This window comes from Balaenoptera borealis, assembly GCF_965194805.1.
Source record: "Balaenoptera borealis genome assembly, chromosome: 2".
Lineage (NCBI taxonomy): Eukaryota > Metazoa > Chordata > Mammalia > Artiodactyla > Balaenopteridae > Balaenoptera > Balaenoptera borealis.
This window is the reverse complement of record NC_138867.1, coordinates 124,014,467-124,036,816: the sequence shown is the minus strand read 5'-3', so window position 1 is coordinate 124,036,816 and position 22,350 is coordinate 124,014,467. Positions and strand designations below refer to the sequence as shown.

Sequence of the window (22,350 nt, the reverse complement as noted above, 5' to 3'; positions counted from 1 at the left end):
CTCAGTCTGGGAATACCATTTGCAATCTGGTCTCCATCTGTCCTTCCAGCCTTATCTCCTAACATCTCCCACACCCACCTTATACTCTGGTCATTTTTATGGAAAAAACATTGATCAAGCCCCTTACCAAGTACTGGGTATTTTCAGATAACTGGCTGCTCTTCAGACCTTCTTGTCTGAGTCCTTGTGGTTTTCCTCTGGTGGAATGCTTTGCCTCCATTTGCTGGTGTGACACTCACCCTCTTGTCTATGTGTCTTTCCCACTAGTCAGTGAGATCCTGGAGGACAGAAACTGTCCTTCCCTGTGGGGCTGTTGCACCCAGTAAGGTTCTTAGTAGATAGTAGCCACTCAGTCAGTGTGTATTGAACAAATGAATAAATGAGGCAAAGTCCAGTATCTTGTGATGAACTCCCTCAGCTTTTGTTTATCTGGGAAAGCCTTAATTTCACCTTCATTTTTGAAGGATAGTTTTACCAAATACAGTATTCTTGGTTTACAGTTTTGTTTTGTTTTTTTTTTTTCTTTAGCACTTTGAATATATCATACCAATTTTTTCTGGCCTACTAAGTTTCTCCTGAGAAATCGCTGAAAATTTTATGTGGGCTCCCTTGTATGTGACAAGTTGCTTTTTTTCTTGCTGCTTTCAAGATTCTCTCTCATTGTCTGTGACTTGATGATTTGATTATAAAAGTCTTGATGTGGGTCTCTTTAGGATTTATCCTCTTTGGCATCATTGAGCTTCTTGAATTTGGATGTCCATTTTCTTCCTCAAATTTGGGAAGTTTTCTGCCATTATTTCTTCAAATAGGCTCTTTGCTTCTTTCTTTCTCTCCTCTCCTTCTGGCACTCCCGTAATGTGTACATTGACCACTTCATGATGTCCCATAAGTCCATTAGGCCATCTTAACTTTTCTTCATTCTTTTTTCTTTTTCCTTTTTTATTCTCCTCTGACTCAGTAATTGTAAATGACTTGTCTTCAAGTTCACTGATTCTTTCTGCTGCTTGATCAAATCTGGTGTTTAACCCTTCTAGTGAATTTTCCAGTTTTTATATTTTAGTCTTCAGTTCCTGGATTTCTGTTTTTTTTTCTTTTTCTTATAATTAGTTTCTATCTCTTTGTTGATATTCTTATTTTGTTCATACCTCATTTTCCTGATTTCATTTAGTTGTCTACCTCTGTTCTCTTTTAATTCATTGACCATCTTTCAGGTGGTTATTTTGAATTCTTTGTCAGGTAATTAATAGATTTCTATTTCTTTAGGATTGGTTTCCAGAGATTTATCTTGTTATTTTGGTTGGGCCTTGTTTCCTTGTTTCTTTGTTTACTTTGTGATCTTTTGTTGAGACTTGGGCATTTGAAAAGACAGCCACCTCTCCCAACCTCTACAGACTGGCTTTGTGCAGGGGAAGACCTTCACCCATCAGCCTGGGTAGAGATTTTGGGGGGGCCCCCCCTTGTGCCTTTTGTGAGGATGTTTCTCTTTGGGGCTTGTGTGTGTAATTTTCCAGTTAGAAGGTTTGCCCCTGTTATCAAGAGCTCATAGTCTCTTGCTCTCCCTGGTGTCTGTCCGTGGTACTGCAGATTCTTTGGTGCTATAACAAGCCACCATGCTTGCCTTTGTTCTTAGCAGCCCCCAGACATCCAAAGTATGCTGCTGTTCCCTTCAGCATTCTGAGTCAGGCAAGACAGAAACCAGTTCCTTGGACAGCCCACTGTAAGGTCAGAATGTTAGCTGTACATTCCGCTCTTTTCTTTCCTTCCAAAGGAGAAGCCAGGAGTCAGGGGTTGTTTCCTGATTGTGTTGCCCTATGCTGGGTGGATGGGGACTGTGGCAGGTAAATGCAACAAACATTCTTGTTCAGTTCAGTGTGGCTCTGCTTGGCTTTATACTTGCCTGGGGTGCTGCAGTTTCTTAGCTGGTTTATGCACTTCTCATAAAGGCAACTTGGCCCATAAGTTGGGGTCTCTGTGGGGGAATGAGGGCCTGGGGCTTCCTATCCTGCCAGCTTTATGACATCACTCTCAAGTGTTATTCAAATCTTTGCTTTATGAAATGGAGATAATTAATATTGGTAGAACTTTTTTTTAATTTTTAATAAATGTATTTATTTATTTATTTTTGGCTGTGTTGGGTCTTCGTTGCTGTGTGCAGGCTTTCTCTAGTTGTGGCGAGCAGGGGCTGCTCTTTGTTGCGGTGCACGGGCTTCTCATTGTGGTGGCTTCTCTTGTTGTGGAGCATGGGCTCTAGGCACTTGAGCTTCTGTAGTTGTGGCACATGGGCTTCAGTAGTTGTGGCTCACGGGCTCTAGAGCGCAGGCTCAATAGTTGTGGCACACGGGCTTAGTTGCTCCGTGGCATGTGGGATCTTCCCAGACCAGGGCTCAAACCCGTGTCCCCTGCATTGGCAGGTGGATTCTTAACCACTACGCCACCAGGGAAGTCCCAATATTGGTAGAACTTTAAATAGGTTAGTGGCACATATAATCTGTCTCATCTCCTTTTCTGATCAAAGATTAAAGAAGTCATTCCAGGCTTCTTTCCTGTCTCTGTCTGTCTGTCTCTCTTTAGTAATGGTGGCTAACATTTAATAAGTTCCTTACTGTGTGTCAGGAACTGTTCATGTTCCTGTTGTATGTATTCATTTACTTCTGACACTAGTTGTAAAAGGAAGATACTATAATTATTCCCAATTTACATGGGAGGAAACTGAGTTAAGAGAATCTAAGTAATTTACCTGAGGTCATACAGCTGATTATTGTCTCATACTCAATTTTAACAAGACATTTTATAGCATGGAATGAGAAATATATATATAAATATATATATATTTATATATATATTTACTTAGAGTAAGTTAAATTTATTTATTTTGGGTCAGGTAGAGATTCTTAAAGCTCGTTGACTGTCCTGTCACAGTTTGATCATTGAATTATTTGTTAGGTATAAATAAAAATTCTGTGTTCTGCAGTTTTTATAATCAGAATAAAGTACCCATGTGTTTTCTCTTCTTTCCAGCTTTATTGTGATGTAAGTGTCATGTAATATTGTGTGAGTTTAAGATGTACAGTGTAATGATTTGATATATGTATATATTGCAAAATAATTATCACAATAAGGTTATTTAACACATCCATTACCTCACATAGTTACAGTTTGTGTATGTGGTGAGAACTTTTAAAATCTACTTTCTTAGCAACTTGAAATGAATAGTCTTTAATTTGAATATAATATGTTGCTTATATTATATAAACTGGAAGTCTCCTTTTGATAAAATCTTTGGTGTAACAGGCAATTATTGAATTACTATAGATATTATTTTGTGTTGATTATAAGTGGTAATTATGCTGTTGGAAATCCCTATAATTTAAATATTCAAATATAGAATGACACCAAAGGTGTGTGTGTGTATATATGTATATTTTTTTTTTTTAATTAATTTTTATTGGAGTATAGTTGCTTTACAACATTGTGTTACAAAGATGTATATTTTTGTTTTTTGCAGGACAGAGTTCATTCAAAAAGGCAGGATTTCAATTACAGGGGCTGGTTTTCTCAACTGCGTTCTGGAAACGTTTGCCAGCACATTTTTAAGACAGGGTGCCCAGAAGGTAAGCTTCTTTTCACTTTGAACCAACATTAATTTTAAGAAACCATGGAGATTCCCATTGGGTTCTTGAACAAGGCTCATGAACAGACAAAACAAGAAAAAAATACAATTAATAAATATATGAAAAGATAATTACCCTCACTAATTATTACATAAATCCAAATGAAAGTAAAACTAAAGTGCCATTTGTGGCTCATTAAGTTAAAAACATGCCAATGAAGAATATGTGATAATATGGGAATACTTATAGTCTAATAAAGAGAAATAATCAGAATGAATAATTATATTTACTGTATATACAATATGATGACAGCTGTTTAGTAAAAAAGATAATAATAGCTAATATTTATGGAGTGCTTACCATGTGCTACTCACTAAAAAGAATATTTAATCATTAATTCATTTAATGCTCACAAACCTTGGAAATAGCTGTTATTGTTGTCCTGATAGTCTGGACAAAGAAGACACAGAGTTCTGGAGCTCCTGATTGTCTTTTATTGTGGTTTTCAAGCTCTATACTTGTGGGAGCTTAGGCTTCCATGAATGTTATTCAGAGGCCACCTTGAAGTTCTAAGGTCCTGTGTTACCCTGTGTTTTTTTATTTATTATTATTTTTTTTTAACGTGATAATCCATTTATTTATTTATTTATTTATTTATGGCTGTGTTGGGTCTTCGTTTCTGTGCGAGGGCTCTCTCCAGTTATGGCAAGTGGGGACCACTCTTCATCGCAGTGCGCCGGCCTCTCACTATCACGGCCTCTCTTGTTGTGGAGCACAAGCTCCAGATGCGCAGGCTCAGTAATTGTGGCTCACGGGCCTAGTTGCTCCGTGGCATGTGGGATCTTCCCAGACCAGGGCTCGAACCCGTGTCCCCTGCATTGGCAGGCAGACTCTCAACCACTGCGCCACCAGGGAAGCCCTACCCTGTGTTTTAAGTAGTGCTATTCTTGTTTTCATCTGTTTTATATAGCATTACATATGAGATTGATATATCCTGTTTTCTTGCCTAGGAAAGTCCATTTCTTATGCACCTTTATATGCCTATTGTAGGTGTTCCAAAATATTTTAAAATTATTTTATTAGTATTTGTTTTATTATATTTAAAATTATTTGTCATTATTATTGTTATTAATTATGTTGGTGAACATAATCACTTATTTCCAGGGTTTACTCAGGTATGATGCATATGTTACCTAGTTATGTTTTGTGGGACAGGCTTAATGGCTGGTCTAAAGAACTATCCTTACGACCTTAGAGGTTTTATGGGTAATAGACCTTGGTTCTCGTTTTACAGATCTAGGTTCAAGAATGAACCTGGACCACAATGTGTTAATCTGGGAGGCTGAGGGTGATGGATGAATATTTGGTGCTGTACTCTACTCCATAGACATACTGTCTAGATTGATGATGTGTTCCTGACCCTGGTGAGCACATCGCCAGGCTGGCCCCGCCTGTTTAAGCCTGGGCTTGAAGTGGATAGTTGAGCTTCTGTAAGGTCTGATGTGACTGTCATTTACTCAGACATTATTGCGGGTTTGCCCTGCTATACTGCAAAATATGCATTTGTAAAAAGCCCCATGTTCTGCAAAATTGCACTCTAAAAATAATAGTGCTGATGAGAAAAATAACTTTATTGCTATGTCCCTGACTGAGTTGACTTCTTGGACATTGTTTGTTTATTTATTTATTTATGGCCGCACCACGTGGCTTGCAGGATCCTAGTTCCCCAACCAGGGATTGAACCGGAATCTTTGCAGTGGAAGTGCAGAGTCCTAACCACTGGACCACCAGGGAATTCCCAGGGACATTGTTTAGATTAAAAGTGGCAAAGTTTTTCTGTAAAGAGCCAGATAGTAAATTTGTTAGACTTTGTGGGCCAATAGGCAAAATCAAGATACTGTGTAGGTGCTTTGTAACAAGAGAGAACCAAATTTGCACACATTTTTTATTGACAAAATTAAAATTATAATAATAGTAATTGAGTATAGTTTTTACAATAAAAGTCTACTAAGTATATAATTCTTAAAAGAATGGAATTCTTTTTTGGGAGGAGATAACATTTACCTGAGTTGGGGTTAAAAATTAGTATTCCCTGCCATCAAACTGGCTGCAAATGTTCATTTGTAAAAACCATTCTTATCTTGTGGACCATACAAACACAGGTGGTAGCTGGATTTGGCCTGTGGGCTATAGTTTGCCAGCCCTTGCTTTAGATAAATAAATATTGTTTGTTTAATCCGAGTGGGTCTCTATTTGACCTGCCCATCATTCTGAACCTTTTAATGACTTTTAATCACACAGTGATTGTGTACATTCTGATTCTGTGAGATACATAAAGAGAGACTATTATTCCCATTTTATTGGTGAGAAATGTCTTGAAGAGGTAGGTGCACCCAGTCTGTAGGTCACTGCTTGCCCACAGTCCTTCCTCTTGAAGATATATTTTGCATACCTGCTTTGTGGGAGGCACTGCGTTGAGTGTGGGCTAAATGGATTTACTCAAGGTCACAGGACTGGCAAAGGGTGGAGACTGGACTCACATCCCCACCTTTTATCGCTTACTGTGCCACTTACTCCTTGCCACTTACTGTTCAAGATGTGCTCAGATATATGAAGCAGAATGCTAGCCAGCTCAGCATCATGTTGTGCTTTAGATGAATTTGTGTTGCGGTCCTACTTCCTCTGTATTTATTAGGGCTCTTTGGTTGCAAGTAACAGAAACTACCTTAGGCTAGCTTGATATAGAGCTACAAGGGTGGTGAGGCTGGCAGACTTCAGAATGGTCTGCACTGGAACTGAGAGCTGCCAGGAACCCAGGTGGTACTCCTTCTTTAGCACTTGTCCATACGAATATGCATCGGCTTCATTCCCTTCGTATGCAGTCTGGCTTTCTCTGCTTCACAGGCTGTATAGTGTGACGTGGGCCTCCGCAGTCCAAGTGTACTGTTATGTAGATTTCTGGCCAACAGAGAGACTGCTTATTTCTTCCTTTCCAAATTCTCTGGAAGGAACTCTCAGTGGCCTCCCATAGGTCAAACATGGCCAGGAGGGGAGAAGCCAGGTTGTGTAAATATGGCTAATCCTATGTCACAACTGCGTGGGTCAGCGTTAGGGGTTAGTTCCCAGGGAAAGGGGTGGTAGAATGGGTAAATACTCCTAAAGGTTTCTGGCATGGTCTTAACAGTAGTACTAGGCTCTTGATGACAGAGAGACAGTTTTATTCATCTTACACCCAGTCCCCCCAACCATAGTACCTAGGACAGTGCTCAGTACATATACGTGGACATGAGTAAAAAGGAAATAGAATGCACAGCAAGGTCCACAGCTGGTTTCTGGTGACTGTTATCTGGAAATCATCAAGTGACTAAATTTTTAAAGTGAGTAATCCAGGTGATTCCTCTGAATTCCCACTTATTATACTCAGAAGGAAGAATATATTTTTCCTGCTAGCTTTTGCCTTTTCTGACTTTACTTTTTTTTTTTTTTTTTTTAAAGAGGCTTAGTTTAATTAGTTAGCTTTTCAATTTTAGGAGCCACTCATGCTTAAGTGTCTTTTATCTTTTACCCAAGTGGTGATGTTTTCCGGTATCAGCCTGACTTCCTGATAAACCTTCACAGCTGAGCCTGCATTAAGTGGCTTCTGTAGAAGTCATCGTTAGAGTGTTTTAGGTGACTTTATTTTCAGTTTAGAACTTTATCCCTGAGGCTGTTTAGTGGGGACGTTACCAAATTGATCGTTGGACCATAGCTCAGCAGAAGCCCCCTGCCTCGGTGGCGAAGGTTCTTTTTCCATTTGGATTCAGACAGCCAATAATGAAACCGATGCTGTGACTGAAGCAGCACAGATTTTATTCAATGTCCAGAGAATGGAGAAGCAGGAAATTAGTTCGCAAATCAACTTCTGGGGGTGGGGAGTTGATCAAGGCAAGATTTTTAAAGGCAGGGTTAATGGTGGTGGCGGGTGCATATGCATTGGTTTTCTGGGAAAAGGCAGGGTTCTTCCTGCAACTGGGTGCCACTTCGTTTTCTTCCTTCTGTGGTCCGGTACTTCTTGTCATGGCACTGGTAGGTGTGTCATTCAGCATGTTATTGTTACCATGAGCATATAATGAGGCTCAGGGTCTACTGGAGGTCAGGTCTTCCACCTTCTTGCATTTGGCTGGTTCTAACCAATTCTGGTGGCCTCTTGTTTTTCTGTTCTGGTGGTTTCCTGTAAGACAATATAACACTTCCCTTTCTTCAAGAAAGCGGGCAGGTTAGAGCTTGAGGCTAATAGTCATGGTAACAGTGGTGAAGGTGGGATCTGTTTTTTTTCCCAGAAAAAGAAAAACTAGGTGCTCACTAAGTATATATATATATATCTGTGTGTATAAATTAAAACCTAGTCCTAGATATGGACCCCCAAGGTGAGATTGAAACCGTGCAACTCAGACTGGGACTTGAACCCACGTGCTGGGACTCAAACCTGGCCAAAACCCAGATTGGGACTTGAACCCACGGTCATTTTTTTTTTTTTTTGGATATATGCATTCTACTTTAATGATTTTAATTGTGCCCTGTGTGACCATGGGAGAGAAGGAGATTAATCTTGAGATGTTATGGAATGCCTTCTTATTTATTTATTTTTTTAATATCTTTATTGGAGTATAATTGCTTTACAATGGTGTGTTAGTTTCTGCTTTATAACAAAGTGAATCAGCTATACATACACATATATCCCCATATCCCTTCCCTCTTGTGTCTCCCTCCCACCCTCCCTATCCCACCCCTCTAGGTGGTCACAAAGCACTGAGCTGATCTCCCTGTGCTATGCGGCTGCTTCCCACTAGCTATCTGTTTTACATTTGGTAGTGTGTGTACGTCCATGCCACCCTCTTACTTCGTCCCAGCTTACCCTTCCCCCTCCCCATGTCCTCAAGTCCATTCTCTACATCTGCGTCTTTATTCTTGTCCTGCCCCTAGGTTCGTCAGACCATTTTTTTTTTTTTTAGATTCCATATATATGTGTTAGCATATGGTATTTGTTTTTCTCTTTCTGACTTACTTCACTCTGTATGACAGACTCTAGGTCCATCCACCTCACTACAAATAACTCAATTTCGTTTCTTTTTATGGCTGAGTAATATTCCATTGTATATATGTGCCACATCTTCTTTATCCATTCATCTGTCGATGGACACTTAGGTTGCTTCCATGTCCTGGCTATTGTACATAGAGCTGCAATGAACATTGAACCCACGGTCTTTTAATTGAAATCACACACCTGGTCTCAGGACTTAATGAAACTCAGGTTCTTGATTCTCGTCACAGAAAGAATTCAGTGAGAGACAAAGTGATAGGTAAGAAGTGGATTTATTTAGAGAGAAACACACTCCACAGACAGCGTGTGGGCCGTCTCAGAAGGTGAGAGGCACCAGGGTACGGGGGTTGTCAGTGTTTATAGGGGTGGGTAATTTCATAGGCTAATGAGTGGGAGGAGTATTTCAGCTCTTTTGGGGAAGGAGTGGGGAATTGGACCATGGCCCACTTCTTGACCTTTTATGGTCGGCCTTGGAACTGTCATGGCGCCTGTGAGTTTGTCATTTAGCATGCTGATGTGTTACAGTGAGCGTATCCTGAGGCTCAAGGTCTACTGGAAGTCGAATCTTCCGCCATCTTGGACCTAGTTAGTTCTCACCAGTTTTTGTCATGTCCTATGGCTGTCATCCTTTTAAAGGTTGTGCCCTGCCCCCTTCCCTCCTGTTTCAGGATCACTTCTGTTTTTGTTCCTCTGGGGGCTTGTTCAACTGCTTTTCTCTTTTCCCTTTACCACTTTGAGGTGACTTGCAATTCGGGGGCCTTTCTGACACAAACGTTGCTACTATGAACAAGGGTGAATAAATATCTGTTTAAATCTCTGCTTTCAGTTCTTTGCTGGATTATATGGTAATTCTGTGTTTAATTTTTCAAGGAAACTTTCTAAAAGTCTCTTTTTGAGATAGCTGTCTATCTTTGTCCATGACAGCAATGGACAGTATCATTACTGTGTATTTTTCTCATACTGTGGACAAGTAGGATGCTAGTTGTCAAATACATATTTTGCCATATACATACAGATACATATGCCTCCAGGTAAGCAAGCACTCAAAAAACTGACTAAGGAAACAGAGGAAATCTGAAGGAAAATAGGGATTGGTGGAAATCTGGGACACATGTAAGGCTTCATACACATTTCTGCAGCCTAGGTGAATGGCCAGCAACTGTGAAGCAGAGCTGGTAGTAACTCAGGCCAGCCAAGTCCAACCTCAGGGATCCTCAGGACAGGAAAAAGAGATCAGGATATTACCTGGGGCAGACATGGCTCTGCAGATGCTCCCAGTTCTGGAAAGGCAACCCTCAGGCCGGTGTTGCTCAGTCTTTTTTCCATTATCACCCCCCAACTAAGGATCCTTTGCAGACTTTTTTTCCGAATTGTCCCCCCCACCCAATGTTAATACTAATATCCTATAGTATTATCCTATAATTACGATAAATATCCTAATTATCTGTTTATACACTGTATTATATCTTTGCTATATACATAAAAAGTGCAAGATATTTTTCACTTCCATGAACAAATTGTCATCTGGTTTCAATATTGTCCCCGCTGAGAAAGCGTGCTTTATACTGCATTGGGTGTAATTGTCTTTTGTAGTTTTTGTCTTCATCTCTCCAAATCAGAACAAAACAATCACCAGTTCACCCCCACTCCCCCACCACCCCCCAAATTCCAAACAAATATCAAAAGAACTTTTTGGTGAACTCCCATGTGGTTCTTGTAAATCCCACATTTTACTTTTCTGGGAGAGGTGCAGGAGATAATATGGGTGATAACAGTCTTGTCATGCAAGTGTTCTTTTTTTAGTCCAGTTGTCTGAGTACTTCGGGATGACTACAAATGCTGCGGAAATGCAGGGTCTTCATTATGCGCTCACACAGAGATATTTTTTTTAAGTTTATGAAATACATTTTCAATGTGTGATAAAATAATTTGTTATTTCAGCCACTCTCCTGGCAAGGCCCCATTATTGGTTCCATCATTATTCTTATTGTGTTGATTGGGAGGCTGAAGCAGAGAGAGATTGAATTCAACAGCATGTGAAATATTTGTCACTGAAACAATGTGGGCAAGTCAAACAACTTGTGCATCTTTTTAAAGAAGGTCTGGCCTAGACATGTTATGGCTAAAGAGATCTGAATATGCTGCTTCCTTAGGGTGTGTGCTTATTTGAGCCTTATGAAATCCATTTTAATAGTGGAAGATAATTCTTTGAGACAGAAGATACTGTTCTTGTATATATACTAGTATATATATGTATATATATATGTATGTTGTGTGTGTATATATATTGGATGCATGTATATGTATATATGGATATATACACACACACACTATACGCTATATGTATATAGTATAGTATATTCAGGTACTATATATGTAGTCCAAATGGGCATTGGAAAAATCTGTTTGTTGCATCATTTTTTTAAACTAACTTAGTTATCTGTTGCTTTGTAACAGACTACCCCAACACTCCACAGCTTGCAACAGCACACGTTCATTGTCTCTCAGTTTCTGTGGGTCAGGAGTCTGGCATGGCTTAGTTGGGTGCTCAGCCTTATGGTCTCACAAGGATGTAATCAAGTTGTTGGCTGGGGCTGCGATCTCATCTGAAGGCTCAATGGAGAGGATTCAGTTCCAAACAATCACGTGGTTGCTGGTAGGATTCTGCCGGCCTCCCTTGGTTCCTTGCCGTGTGGGCCTCTCTATACAGCATCTCACAACATGGCAGCAAGCAAGAGGGAGGGCAAGAGGGTGCAAGCAAGGCAAAAGCCATAGTTTTTTTGTTTCCTAATCACAGCAGTGACATCCCTTTATTTTCTGTATTCTTTTCATTAGGAGCAAGTCACCAGGTGTAGCCCACAGTCAAGGGAAGGGGTTACACAAGGGCATAAATACCAAGAGGTGAGGAACACTAGGAGCAGTGTCAGAATTGCCTGTCATACTGACCTAAGCAGATTGGTATGCCAGGTTGTATGTACAGTTGTTAAGGTCTTTTTGGTACCTATTGGGAATGGTGAGGGTCAGCTGCACCCTCATAACCTCACTACCAGCTTATGAAAAAGTTCTGCAACACATACAGATGCTTTGTTAATCATTTACAAGGAAACCCAAAGTAGCTTCCTGTTCTGTAAGTTTGATTACATCTCCGTCGTTCTGGGTGCTTCGTTCTCTGCAGGCAGAGCTGATGATATTCCAAAGGCAAGATTCAGCTATTTTACAGATAGCATCAGGTAGCCAGAATCTTCAATCCAGTGTCTGTACAGGACTGTTTAGTCATAAACTGTGGGTGCCTTCCCTAAAGTTGGCAGGTGAAGGCATTGCTGAATAGTCTTAAATCCTCATTGCAAGGATGAGTGTTGCTCTAGAATTTTGAGCTAATCTGCATATCTTAAGTTCTTCTAATTGAGGTAATAAGAGTCCATTTCTAATATCCGTTATGCTAGTTAGCAAGCCAGTGAAAATTCACTATTTTAACATTCCTTATGCTAATTATCAAAGCCTCTGGTGGTTTCTGATAAAGATAACTGAGGTTTCTATAGAGTGAGATTGCTGATTAGAATGCTCATAGCCAACGCCTGGAGCGTGAAGCCTACATTAGGGCAACTTACTACCTGGTGTAAAACTTGAACTAACACATGCACCATAACATTATGTTGCACATGCTGAAATATTTTGAAGCAAATTATAGACATCCTATTAATCGTTTTCCACATGCCAACTCCTGAACTAAAAGCCTAGTATGTTCTGCCTTTAGAAAGATTATTCGGTGTGAAACAAGGTTTTGCCTATGTACTTAACAAATGTGAAGCTTTAGAGAAGTGCCCCTTGGTACATGATCTGGTTTTCTTATTTCCCAGATGTCACATTTCACATCTTGGACCCTCAAATTTCTCACCTCTAAAATGGAGTGATAATAATCTTTCACAGGGTTATTTTAAGGGTTAAGTGAGGGCATATATATGAAATATGCCTGGCACATAGAAAAACTTAAATAATCACTAGCATTAAGAGAAATTCTCTAATAAGAAGTATATATTTTAAGTAAATAGGCTTTTAAATATTTATCCAAACAAAAATTTTACATAGCAGCAGTATGGGTAAGGTTCGTTTCTTTAAAAATTATTTTTCTAATCATTTTTTAGATCCATAATTTTATTACTTGTTGTATTTACATTTAACATTTTGATATAGATCCTTCCATATGTCTTTGTGTATGTTTGCATATGTATGTATATGTATTTTTTTTTTGAATAACAAAATTGGAAGTGTCCTGTTTATTTAGCCCAACCTTGTCATTTATGGACATACTGTGAACATTTTTCTGTGTCATTACACATTCCTTGAAAACATGATTTTTGATGCTTTCATAATATTCCACTGGCATAATAGCTCTTATTGTTGTTTTCTATTTTTTTCACTATTATAGATAATATTGTAGTAAATCTATGAATGTAAATATTTGTGTATATTTCTGATCACTTCCTAGGCTAACGAGTGTGCACATTTTAAAGACCTTTGATATGTAACACCAATTTGCTTCCAGAAGAATTCTGCCCATTTGTAGCTTCCACCACCAGCTGGCTCTGGGTATTATCAGCTTTCTTGCTGTATGACTTGAATGAATCACAACCTCTTAGGAACTTGGATTTGTCACTAGGAAAGCAGGGCTAATTAGTCCATCCTCATGGGATTGTTGTGAAGAAGAAATGAAGTTGTTAGCTCCAGTCTTCTGATTCTTACTCCAAAGACAGTGAAAGTTAATGCTTCTGTCATTAACTAGTTGTGTGACCTCAGTCCTCCTCCAAGGTTTTGATTGTGTTACCTTGGGCTAGTTGCCCTGAACTGCTCAATTCCTTATCTATGAATTGACTATATAGTGTCCACACATGCATGGCAGTCACAACCCTAAAAAGAGCGGACATTTCAAAGCCCAGTAATAATTCCAAGATAGAAGAAAAGAGCAAATAAAACTGTCATTCAAAAGAATAAACTCACAAACATGACATAAGAACACTAGTGTAATGTTCTGCTGACTATATATTGGAGACTTCTATTTCCTGCTTGATGATGTGAATTCTTTCAAGATTCTTTTCATTACTTGAATCACTTGAAGAACTGATGAAATATGTTCTGTCCCTCTTATTTCCCAACTTTCAATTTAAATCTGTTGATAATACTTTTTAATCCCACTCTTCAGTGCTCCAATAGATTGATTTACTTGATATTTATTCATTAGATGCCATGAGAATATTACCAGGATTCTGATTTTCAACAACTTATTTCTAGATCAGTTAAGTAATAGTAGCTGCTCTCTTTTTGCATGCCCCACTCCCCATCAACTCATCTCAGCCTGCTCTTATCTCTAGAGTTTTTAGTCCCGAGAAATGTAACCTTTGCAGTGAAAACATCTTAGTGAAAATAGTATTCTGCAACTGATAACAGTTTTTGTTCCTTCCACGAAGTTTAAATCCATGCCTTTACCTTGACTGTGAGACTCAGGAATCCAAAACCCCTCAATGGCTCATTTGAATTCATCATGGTTGTGATAGACTACTCAGCGGTAAAGCTTTTGGGAATCTCTTAAGTCAGCCAGCTGAAATTCTGGGGTATTATCTTCTATGAAACTAGATGAAACCTGGGAAGTTAAGCTCTTTCCTGAAATGATAGAAAGTGGTTTCCTGAGCTTGAGATGAGTCTCTATGTCATTATTTGCATAGTGATCAGAAGTCATGTCCCTGCACAGTGGACTGTGCAGCACAGGGACCAGGAATCAGGAAACCTGAGCTCTGGCCCTGCCTTGGCTGCACTCTCCTGGCCACAGTGCTTGGACTAGTTGCTCTCACTTCACAATCATTTTTTGAAAATCAGGGATTGCACTAGGAGGTCATTTTCAATTCTGACATTGTATGATTTTTTTTTTTTTCGAACCCACCCTCCTTTCCCCCAATGTGTAAATACCAAGATTTTTAACTGTGATTAAAAATCTTCCAACAAACAAAAGCCCAGGACCAGATGGCTTCACAGGCAAATTCTATCAAACATTTAGAGCAGAGCTAACACCTATTCTTCTCAAATTCTTCCCAAATATAGCAGAGGGAGGAACACTCCCAAACTCATTCTACGAGGCCACAATCACCCTGATACCAAAACCAGACAAAGATGTCACAAAGAAAGAAAACTACAGGCCAGTATCACTGATGAGCATAGATGCAGAAATCCTCAACAAAATACTAGCAAATAGAATCCAACAGCACATTAAAAGGATCATACACCATGATCAAGTGGGGTTTATCCCAGGAATGCAAGGATTCTTCAATATACGCAAATCAATCAATGTGATACACCATATTAACAAACTGAAGGATAAAACCCATATGATAATCTCAGTAGATGCAGAAAAAGCTTTAGACAAAATTCAACACCGATTTATGATAAAAACTCTCCAGAAAGTAGGCATAGAGAGAACTTACCTCAACATAATAAAGGCCATATATGACAAAGCCACAGCCAACATCGTTCTTAATGGTGAAAAACTGAAACCATTTCCACTAAGATCAGTAACAAGACAAGGATGCCCACTCTCACCACTGTTATTCAGCACAATTTTGGAAGTTTTAGCCACAGCAATCAGAGAAGAAAAAGAAATAAAAGGAATCCAAATTGGAAAACAAAAGTAAAGGTGTCACTTTGCAGATGACGTGATACTATACATAGAGAATCCTAAAGATGCTACCAGAAAGCTACTAGAGCTAATCAATGAATTTGGTAAAGTTGCAGGATACAAAATTAATGCACAGAAATCTCTTGCATTCCTATACACTAATGATGAAAAATCTGAAAGAGAAGTTAAGGAAACACTCCCATTTACCACTGCAACAAAAAGAATAAAATACCTAGGAATAAACCTACTTAAGGAGACAAAAGACCTCTATGCAGAAAACTATAAGACACTGATGAAAAAAATTAAAGATGATACAAACAGATGGAGAGATATACCATGTTCTTGGATTGGAAGAATCAACATTGTGAAAATGACTGTATTATCCAAAGCAATCTACAGATTCAATGCAATCCCTATCAAACTACCAATGGCATTTTTCACAGAACTAGAACAAAAAATTTCACAATTTGTATTGAAACACAAAAGACTCCGAATAGCCAAAGCAATCTTGAGAAATAAAAACGGAGCTGGAGGAATCAGGCTCCTGGACTTCAGACTATACTACAAAGCTACAGTAATCAAGACAGCATGGTACTGGCACAAAAACAGAAATATAGATCAATGGAACAGGATAGAAAACCCAGAGATAAACCCACACACATATGGTCACCTTATTTTTGATAAAGGAGGCAAGAGTATAAAATAGAGAAAAGACAGTGTCTTCAATAAATGGTGCTGGGAAAACTGGACAGCTACATGTAAAAGTATGAAATTAGAATGCTCCCTAACACCATACACAAACTCAAAATGGATTAAAGACCGAAATATAAGGCCAGACACTATAAAACTCTTAGAGGAAAATGTAGGAAGAACACTCTTTGACATAAATCACAGCAAAATCCTTTTTGACCCACCTCCTAGAGAAATGGAAATAAAAACAAAAATAAACAAATGAGACCTAATGAAACTTAAAAGCTTTTGCACAGCAAAGGAAACCATAAACAAGACAAAAAGACAACCCTCAGAATGGGAGAAAATATTTGCAAATGAAACAACAGACAAAGGATTAATCTCCAAAATATACAAACAGCTCATGGAGCTCAATATCAAAAAAAACAAACAATCCAGTTAAAAAATGGGCAGAAGACCTAAGTAGACATTTCACCAAGGAAGACATACAGATGGCCAAGAGGCACATGAAAAGATGCTCAGCATCACTAATTATTAGAGAAATGCAAATCAAAACTACAATGAGGTATCACCTCACACCAGTCAGACTGACCATTATCAAAAAAGCTAGAAACAATAAATGCTGGAATGGGTGTGGTGAAGAGGGAACCCTCCTATACAGTTGGTGGGAATGTAAATTGATACAACCGCTCTGGAAAACAGTATGGAGGTTCCTTAAAAAACTAAAAATAGAACTACCATATGACCCAGCAATTCCACTACTGGGCATATACCCTGAGAAAACCATAATTCAAAAAGAGACATGCACCACAATGTTTATTGCAGCACTATTTACAATAGCCAGGACATGGAACCAACCCAAATGTCCATCGACAGAGGAATGGATAAAGAAGATGTGGCACATATATACAATGGAATATTACTCAGCCATAAAAAGAAACGAAATTGAGTTATTTGTAGTGAGATGAATGGACCTAGAGTCTGTCATACAGAGTGAAGTAAGTCAGAAAGAGAAAAACAAATACCATACGCTAATGCAAGTATATGGAACCAAAAAAAAAAAAAAAAAAGGTACTGATGAACCTAGTTGCAGGGCAGGAATAAAGAGGTAGACAGAGAGAATGGACTTGATGGCATGGGGTGGGAGGGTGAAGCTGGGGCGAAGTGAGAGTAGCATCGACCTACATGCACTACTGAATGTAAAATAGTTGGCTGGTGGGAAGCAGCCACATAGCACAGGGAGATCTGCTCTGTGCTTTGTGATGACCTAGAGGGGTGGGATAGGGTAGGTGGGAGGGAGGCTCAAGAGGGAGAGGAGGTAGGGACATGTGTATGCATATGGCTGATTCACTTTGTTATACAGCAGAAACTAACACAACATTGTAAAGCAATTATACTCCGAAAAAGATGTTAAAAAAAAGATTTTTAAATTTGTCTGACAGTCTTGAAGTCTGCATAAAAATTCAGGAGTTGAAGCTAAGTAGGGATCCAAGAGCATCAGAGATAATTCATGTAACAAGTAGATGGTCAAGGGTTGAGGTGTTGGTAATAAAATATTTAAAAATAAGACACACACTTTTACCTTTTTTTTTTTTTTCTTAGCCATGCCACGCGGCTTGCGGGATCTTAGTTCCCCGACCAGGTATTGAACCTGGTCCCTTGGCCGTGAAAGCGTGAAGTCCTAACCACTGGACTGCCAGGGAATTCCCAGACACATGCTTTTAAAAAATACTAATTAGCAAGAGAGGGTAGTAAGCAAGTGGTACTGATGTTCCAATTTCATTTTAAAATCCTATGCACGTGAGCTGAATACACCGCATATTACAACGATTTGTAAATCTCGTAGATGTCTTTGAGTATTGGTGCCTAGTAATAGATATGTTGGCTTGTTTTCAGTCCACATCTTCTGTAAATGCAGACTCTTCTGGAAAATTTGGAGAAAGCCAGTTACAGTAATTATAGTTGTAGCTATAATTTATGGAGTGTTTACCAGGAGCCAGGCCCTGATGAGGAAGTGGAGGCACACGGAGGTTAAATTACTTGCACGGTGTCATCAGCCAGTATACAGAGCTTAGTATGCATACGACTTTGAAGTAGACACTCGAAGTGTACGGTATTGTACTTGCTTTGCTGTTGCTCTTTTACGTTCACAGCAGACTGGACTCTTTGGAAATTTGGGAGCCATGTTCTCCGCACTGTTCTGGATGGAATTTCCAACCAGTCTATTACTTTTCTGAGCCCGTTCTTGTACTCCGTTGTGCTAAATTCAGAGACAATGAGAAAATAGGAATTTGTGGCCACCATAAATCTTCACGTACCTCATGTAAACCTGAGGCAGACACAGAATTGAAAACTGAAACAGCTCTGGCTAGGCTGCATTGAAATAGCAGAAAAACAGGGGCTGCAGCCACAGCTCGTGTGGACTAAGAGTGTTTTAGTCACAGGTCTTTGGTGGATCCAATCTGTTGTAGGATCGGGCTTGGATTCACCTAGGCTCTTGGTGCAAAATTAAGGCTGTTAGTTTGACCAACAAGGCCAGGGATTAATACAGAATTCTGGGCAGAGCAACTTGAATTGCAAAGCTAATTTAATTTCTTGAAGGTACATCTAATAGTTAAACTTCAGTGGTGTGCTTAAGCCCTGGAGCATGCTAATTAAATGCCCCTTGAGCTCTCCGAGGTGTCCAGCTGTTCCTCTTGGTCATTCTTACCCCTTCTGTCAGTGGTCATTTCTTATTCTGTATCCCCACTCTATGGTAGAACTTCATCTCTTGCTGAAGGACCCCTTGATGTGCCCAGACTGTGTGGGACTAGGGGCACCAGGTAGAGCCCCAAGCAGATGATGGGGAGGACGCTGGGGTGTCTGCCTGTTAAGGAGAAAAGAAGCCTTGTATTTCATGAACCCAGGTTTGTTGGAGTGATATGTCTTGTCACTTTCAGTATCCTCGGAATTCCATTTGCTGCCTGGGATTTGACCCCTTATTCTTTGTCTAGCTTTCTTTCTTAGATTCTGGCTAAACTATTTTTTTCTCAATTTCCTTGGTAAAGGAAAATGGTGGGTTTTTGAGAGTTGAGTTGTTGGCACCCAGTTTAAGAAGAATTTAAAGGCTATAATTAAAAATTTTCTTGATCACTGGCCTTTGGTGAGGATGTAGCTTTTGTTACTTTTAAAGACATTGATGTTTGTTAAAGCCCACTAATTTTTCTACTCTTGGCACTTCTTGATATGTTTGAAATATTTCATAATTTAAAAAATTGCCGCAGTCCCCCCAAAAAGACTTGTTCTGTTTTTAAGCAGAATTTAAAAAAACATTTTATATAAAATGTTTTTGAGTGGGTATTACCTGCACATAAATGTTTTAAATTATATTTGCAGCAGAGCCATTTATGTTCTTTTGCTCTCGCACTCTCTGAAAGCAGCGTACCCTGTACTGACCAACTGTGTGACCTTGGGCAAGCCGTTTAATTTTCTGAGTCTCACCGTTGTCATCTGTAGAATGAGGATAATATAGGAACCTATTTCATAGAGTACCTGTGAGGAGTGAATGAGTTACATACATAAAATGCTTAGGAGCCGACTTGGCATACAGTAAATGATCAGTTACTGTTTTTTAAAATATTTATTTATTTATTTATTTGGCTGTGCCGGGTCTTAGTTGCGGCATGCGGGATCTAGTTCCCTGCCTAGGGATCCAACCCAGGCCCCCTGCATTGGGAGAGAGGAGTCTTACCCACTGGACCACCAGGGAAGTCCCAGTTGTTACTATTATTTAAAAAGAAAAATGCAAGGAAATTATAGGCAAAAACTTAATTTTTTCATTATGACATGATAGACAAATGTTTAGCGGTTATAATGAGGCTGTTTTGGAGTCAACCCAACCTGATTTTAAATCTCTGTCCCCTCTCTGATAGGGTATATACGAACTTAAGATAAAAAGAGAATTATCTGGACACCCATTGGATTTGTTTATTGTCTAGGCATCAGTTGGATTTACTTACTCTTTTAGAGACAATTCATTGATTAAATGTACAAGCATGCTGCTAACCATTTTCTCTCTCAGAATAGGGAAGAAACAAGGGGAATTTATGACTGAGCTTAAATCTGATGAATAGTGAAAAAAATGGCTAATAAAGGGAATTGATAGGAACCTTGTTGTTTTTTAGTTTGGTAGTATAAGAGTTGGTACAAGACTTGGTACTAGGACCCTTTGGTGCCAGGCACCGAGCCAGTGCCGCTTCAATGTAAGGAAGATTGTCTTACAGTTAGGCCTGAGACAGAGGGAATAAGGAGTATAAAGCATCCCATCCATGGAGGTTTCTAAGCAAGATCACAATTGTCAGAAATGTCATGGGTGGGTGCGGCACTGCATGGGAGGCTGGCTTTGATGTTTAAAAAAATTACTGATAATTATACCCAACAGATACACATGAACAAGCCATATTTTGCATGAAGTCTAAGTCAGAAAAACTGAAATTATATACAAGTCACATTTAAAAAAACTAAAAATGGAAATAGACTTATTGAGTCACACTGGAGGGTGGGAGACCAGTGACTAAATGCCTTTTAGCCAACAAAAGGTTCATGTCAGATCAGGATTTATTTGCAAATTGGCAATATGGAAATGGCTTTGTCATCTTCCATTGTGATATTTGATCCCAGGACAACTCCTTAAACTGGATGGGCCACTTTCATTTCTTTGCTGAGAGTTTCCTATCTGGACTAGATAATATAATGTCCTTTCCAATTTTTAGATTTTATTGTTTTAGAATATATTCTTTCCCTTTACAAACTGTGAGATTAAATGTTCTCCTTCAAGAGAGAGGAAGCTTTATAATGTGAAACAAAGACATCTAAATTACTGTATCAGTTTAATGTTCTGCAGTTACACCTAAAGATTTTGAGTTACTTATCAAAATAAAAGTGAATCTTACTCAATAGTTTATTAGCCCCTGTGGGAAAATTATATTGAAGTCATATAGTCTGTTAGGATATTCCTACTTGAAAAACATTATATTTAAAATAATTTGTAGATGTGATTAAATATTGATTTGTATATTAAGAATCATGCCATTTAGTTTGGGTGTAGGGCTGAAGTACCTGCTTTATGTATCAGGCTTTTTGAACATAGACAATAGGGAAGCGAAGGAAAGCCCTTGCTGTGTACCCAGCATCATACTAGGTGTCTTCACACATGCAATCTCATTAAAACCCTACAGCCCCCAGTGTTGTAAGATCCTGGATCCTGGACTCTTAATCCAGATTGCCTTGGGTCAAATCAAGGCTCTACCTCTTGGTTATTATGTGATTTTGGTCCAGATGCTTAATTCCTCTGAGCCTTGGGTCTCATCCAAAAGAAGAAAATACTCTCTAAGGCAGATAGGAGGGTAAAATAAACCAGTGCAGATGAAGTACTCAGCACAATTCCTGGCACACAGTATGTGCCAGTACATTTGAACTCCTGTTGTTTGGTGTTATCCTAGTTTTATAGCCGAGAAATCCTAAATATAAAAGAATTGGACAGCATCAGATTAAAAGATACTTTACTGTGGCAAAGAATCTTTTCCTGGAGAAGCATTGAGCAGTGTTTCTCTTACCTTTTGATGAGAAAACTGAATGCGGATTCCTCCCTGCCTCCCTCCCTGCGGTTGAAGTGGGCTAGAGGCAGATCAGACAGAGCCTTACGTTTTAAGAGCAGTGGAACACTGTTGAAGGGTTGAAGCAGGGAAGCGACATTTTCTTTTTTCTACCTTTTATTCATACTGTTATGATTCTACATAAAGTAAATGAAAAGATTCCGAGAAAGTTTTATGTAAACCAACTTAATAAAAAAAAGTTTAGAATCGAAAGGGAAGTGAGATTTTTAAAGTAAATTCGATGCGTACCTTTTTATCAAAAGGTGAGTGGTTTTATAACGCACACTTCAGCATCTGAGTTATGTCACTTTCTAACTCCTCTCGGCTAATCAGGATTCTTTTATTTTTTTTTTAAATTAATTAATTTATTTGTTTATTTTTGGCTGTGTTGGGTCTTCGTTTCTGTGCGAGGGCTTTCTCTAGTTGCGGCAAGCGGGGGCCACTCTTCATCGCGGTGCGCGGGCCCCTCACTATCGCGGCCTCTCTTGTTGCGGAGCACAGGCTCCAGACGCGCAGGCTCAGTAGTTGTGGCTCACGGGCCCAGTTGCTCCGCGGCATGTGGGATCTTCCCAGACCAGGGCTCGAACCCGTGTCCCCTGCATTGGCAGGCGGATTCTCAACCACTGCACCACCAGGGAAGCCCACGGATTCTTCAGGACCGATTTTAAATCCCTG

At 39.3% G+C, this 22,350-nt stretch overlaps 1 protein-coding gene across 6 annotated transcripts in view; it reads left to right on the top strand.

The window, feature by feature from the left end:
* Positions 1-22,350, top strand: part of PRELID2 (PRELI domain containing 2) — a 79,498-nt gene that overhangs the window by 40,850 nt on the left and 16,298 nt on the right. For all 6 annotated transcript variants that reach the window (XM_082382789.1, XM_082382790.1, XM_082382791.1 and 3 more), the window contains one exon: positions 3,506-3,611. In XM_082382789.1, the coding sequence (XP_082238915.1) occupies positions 3,506-3,611 (106 nt within the window). The remainder of the gene's footprint in view (positions 1-3,505; positions 3,612-22,350) is intronic.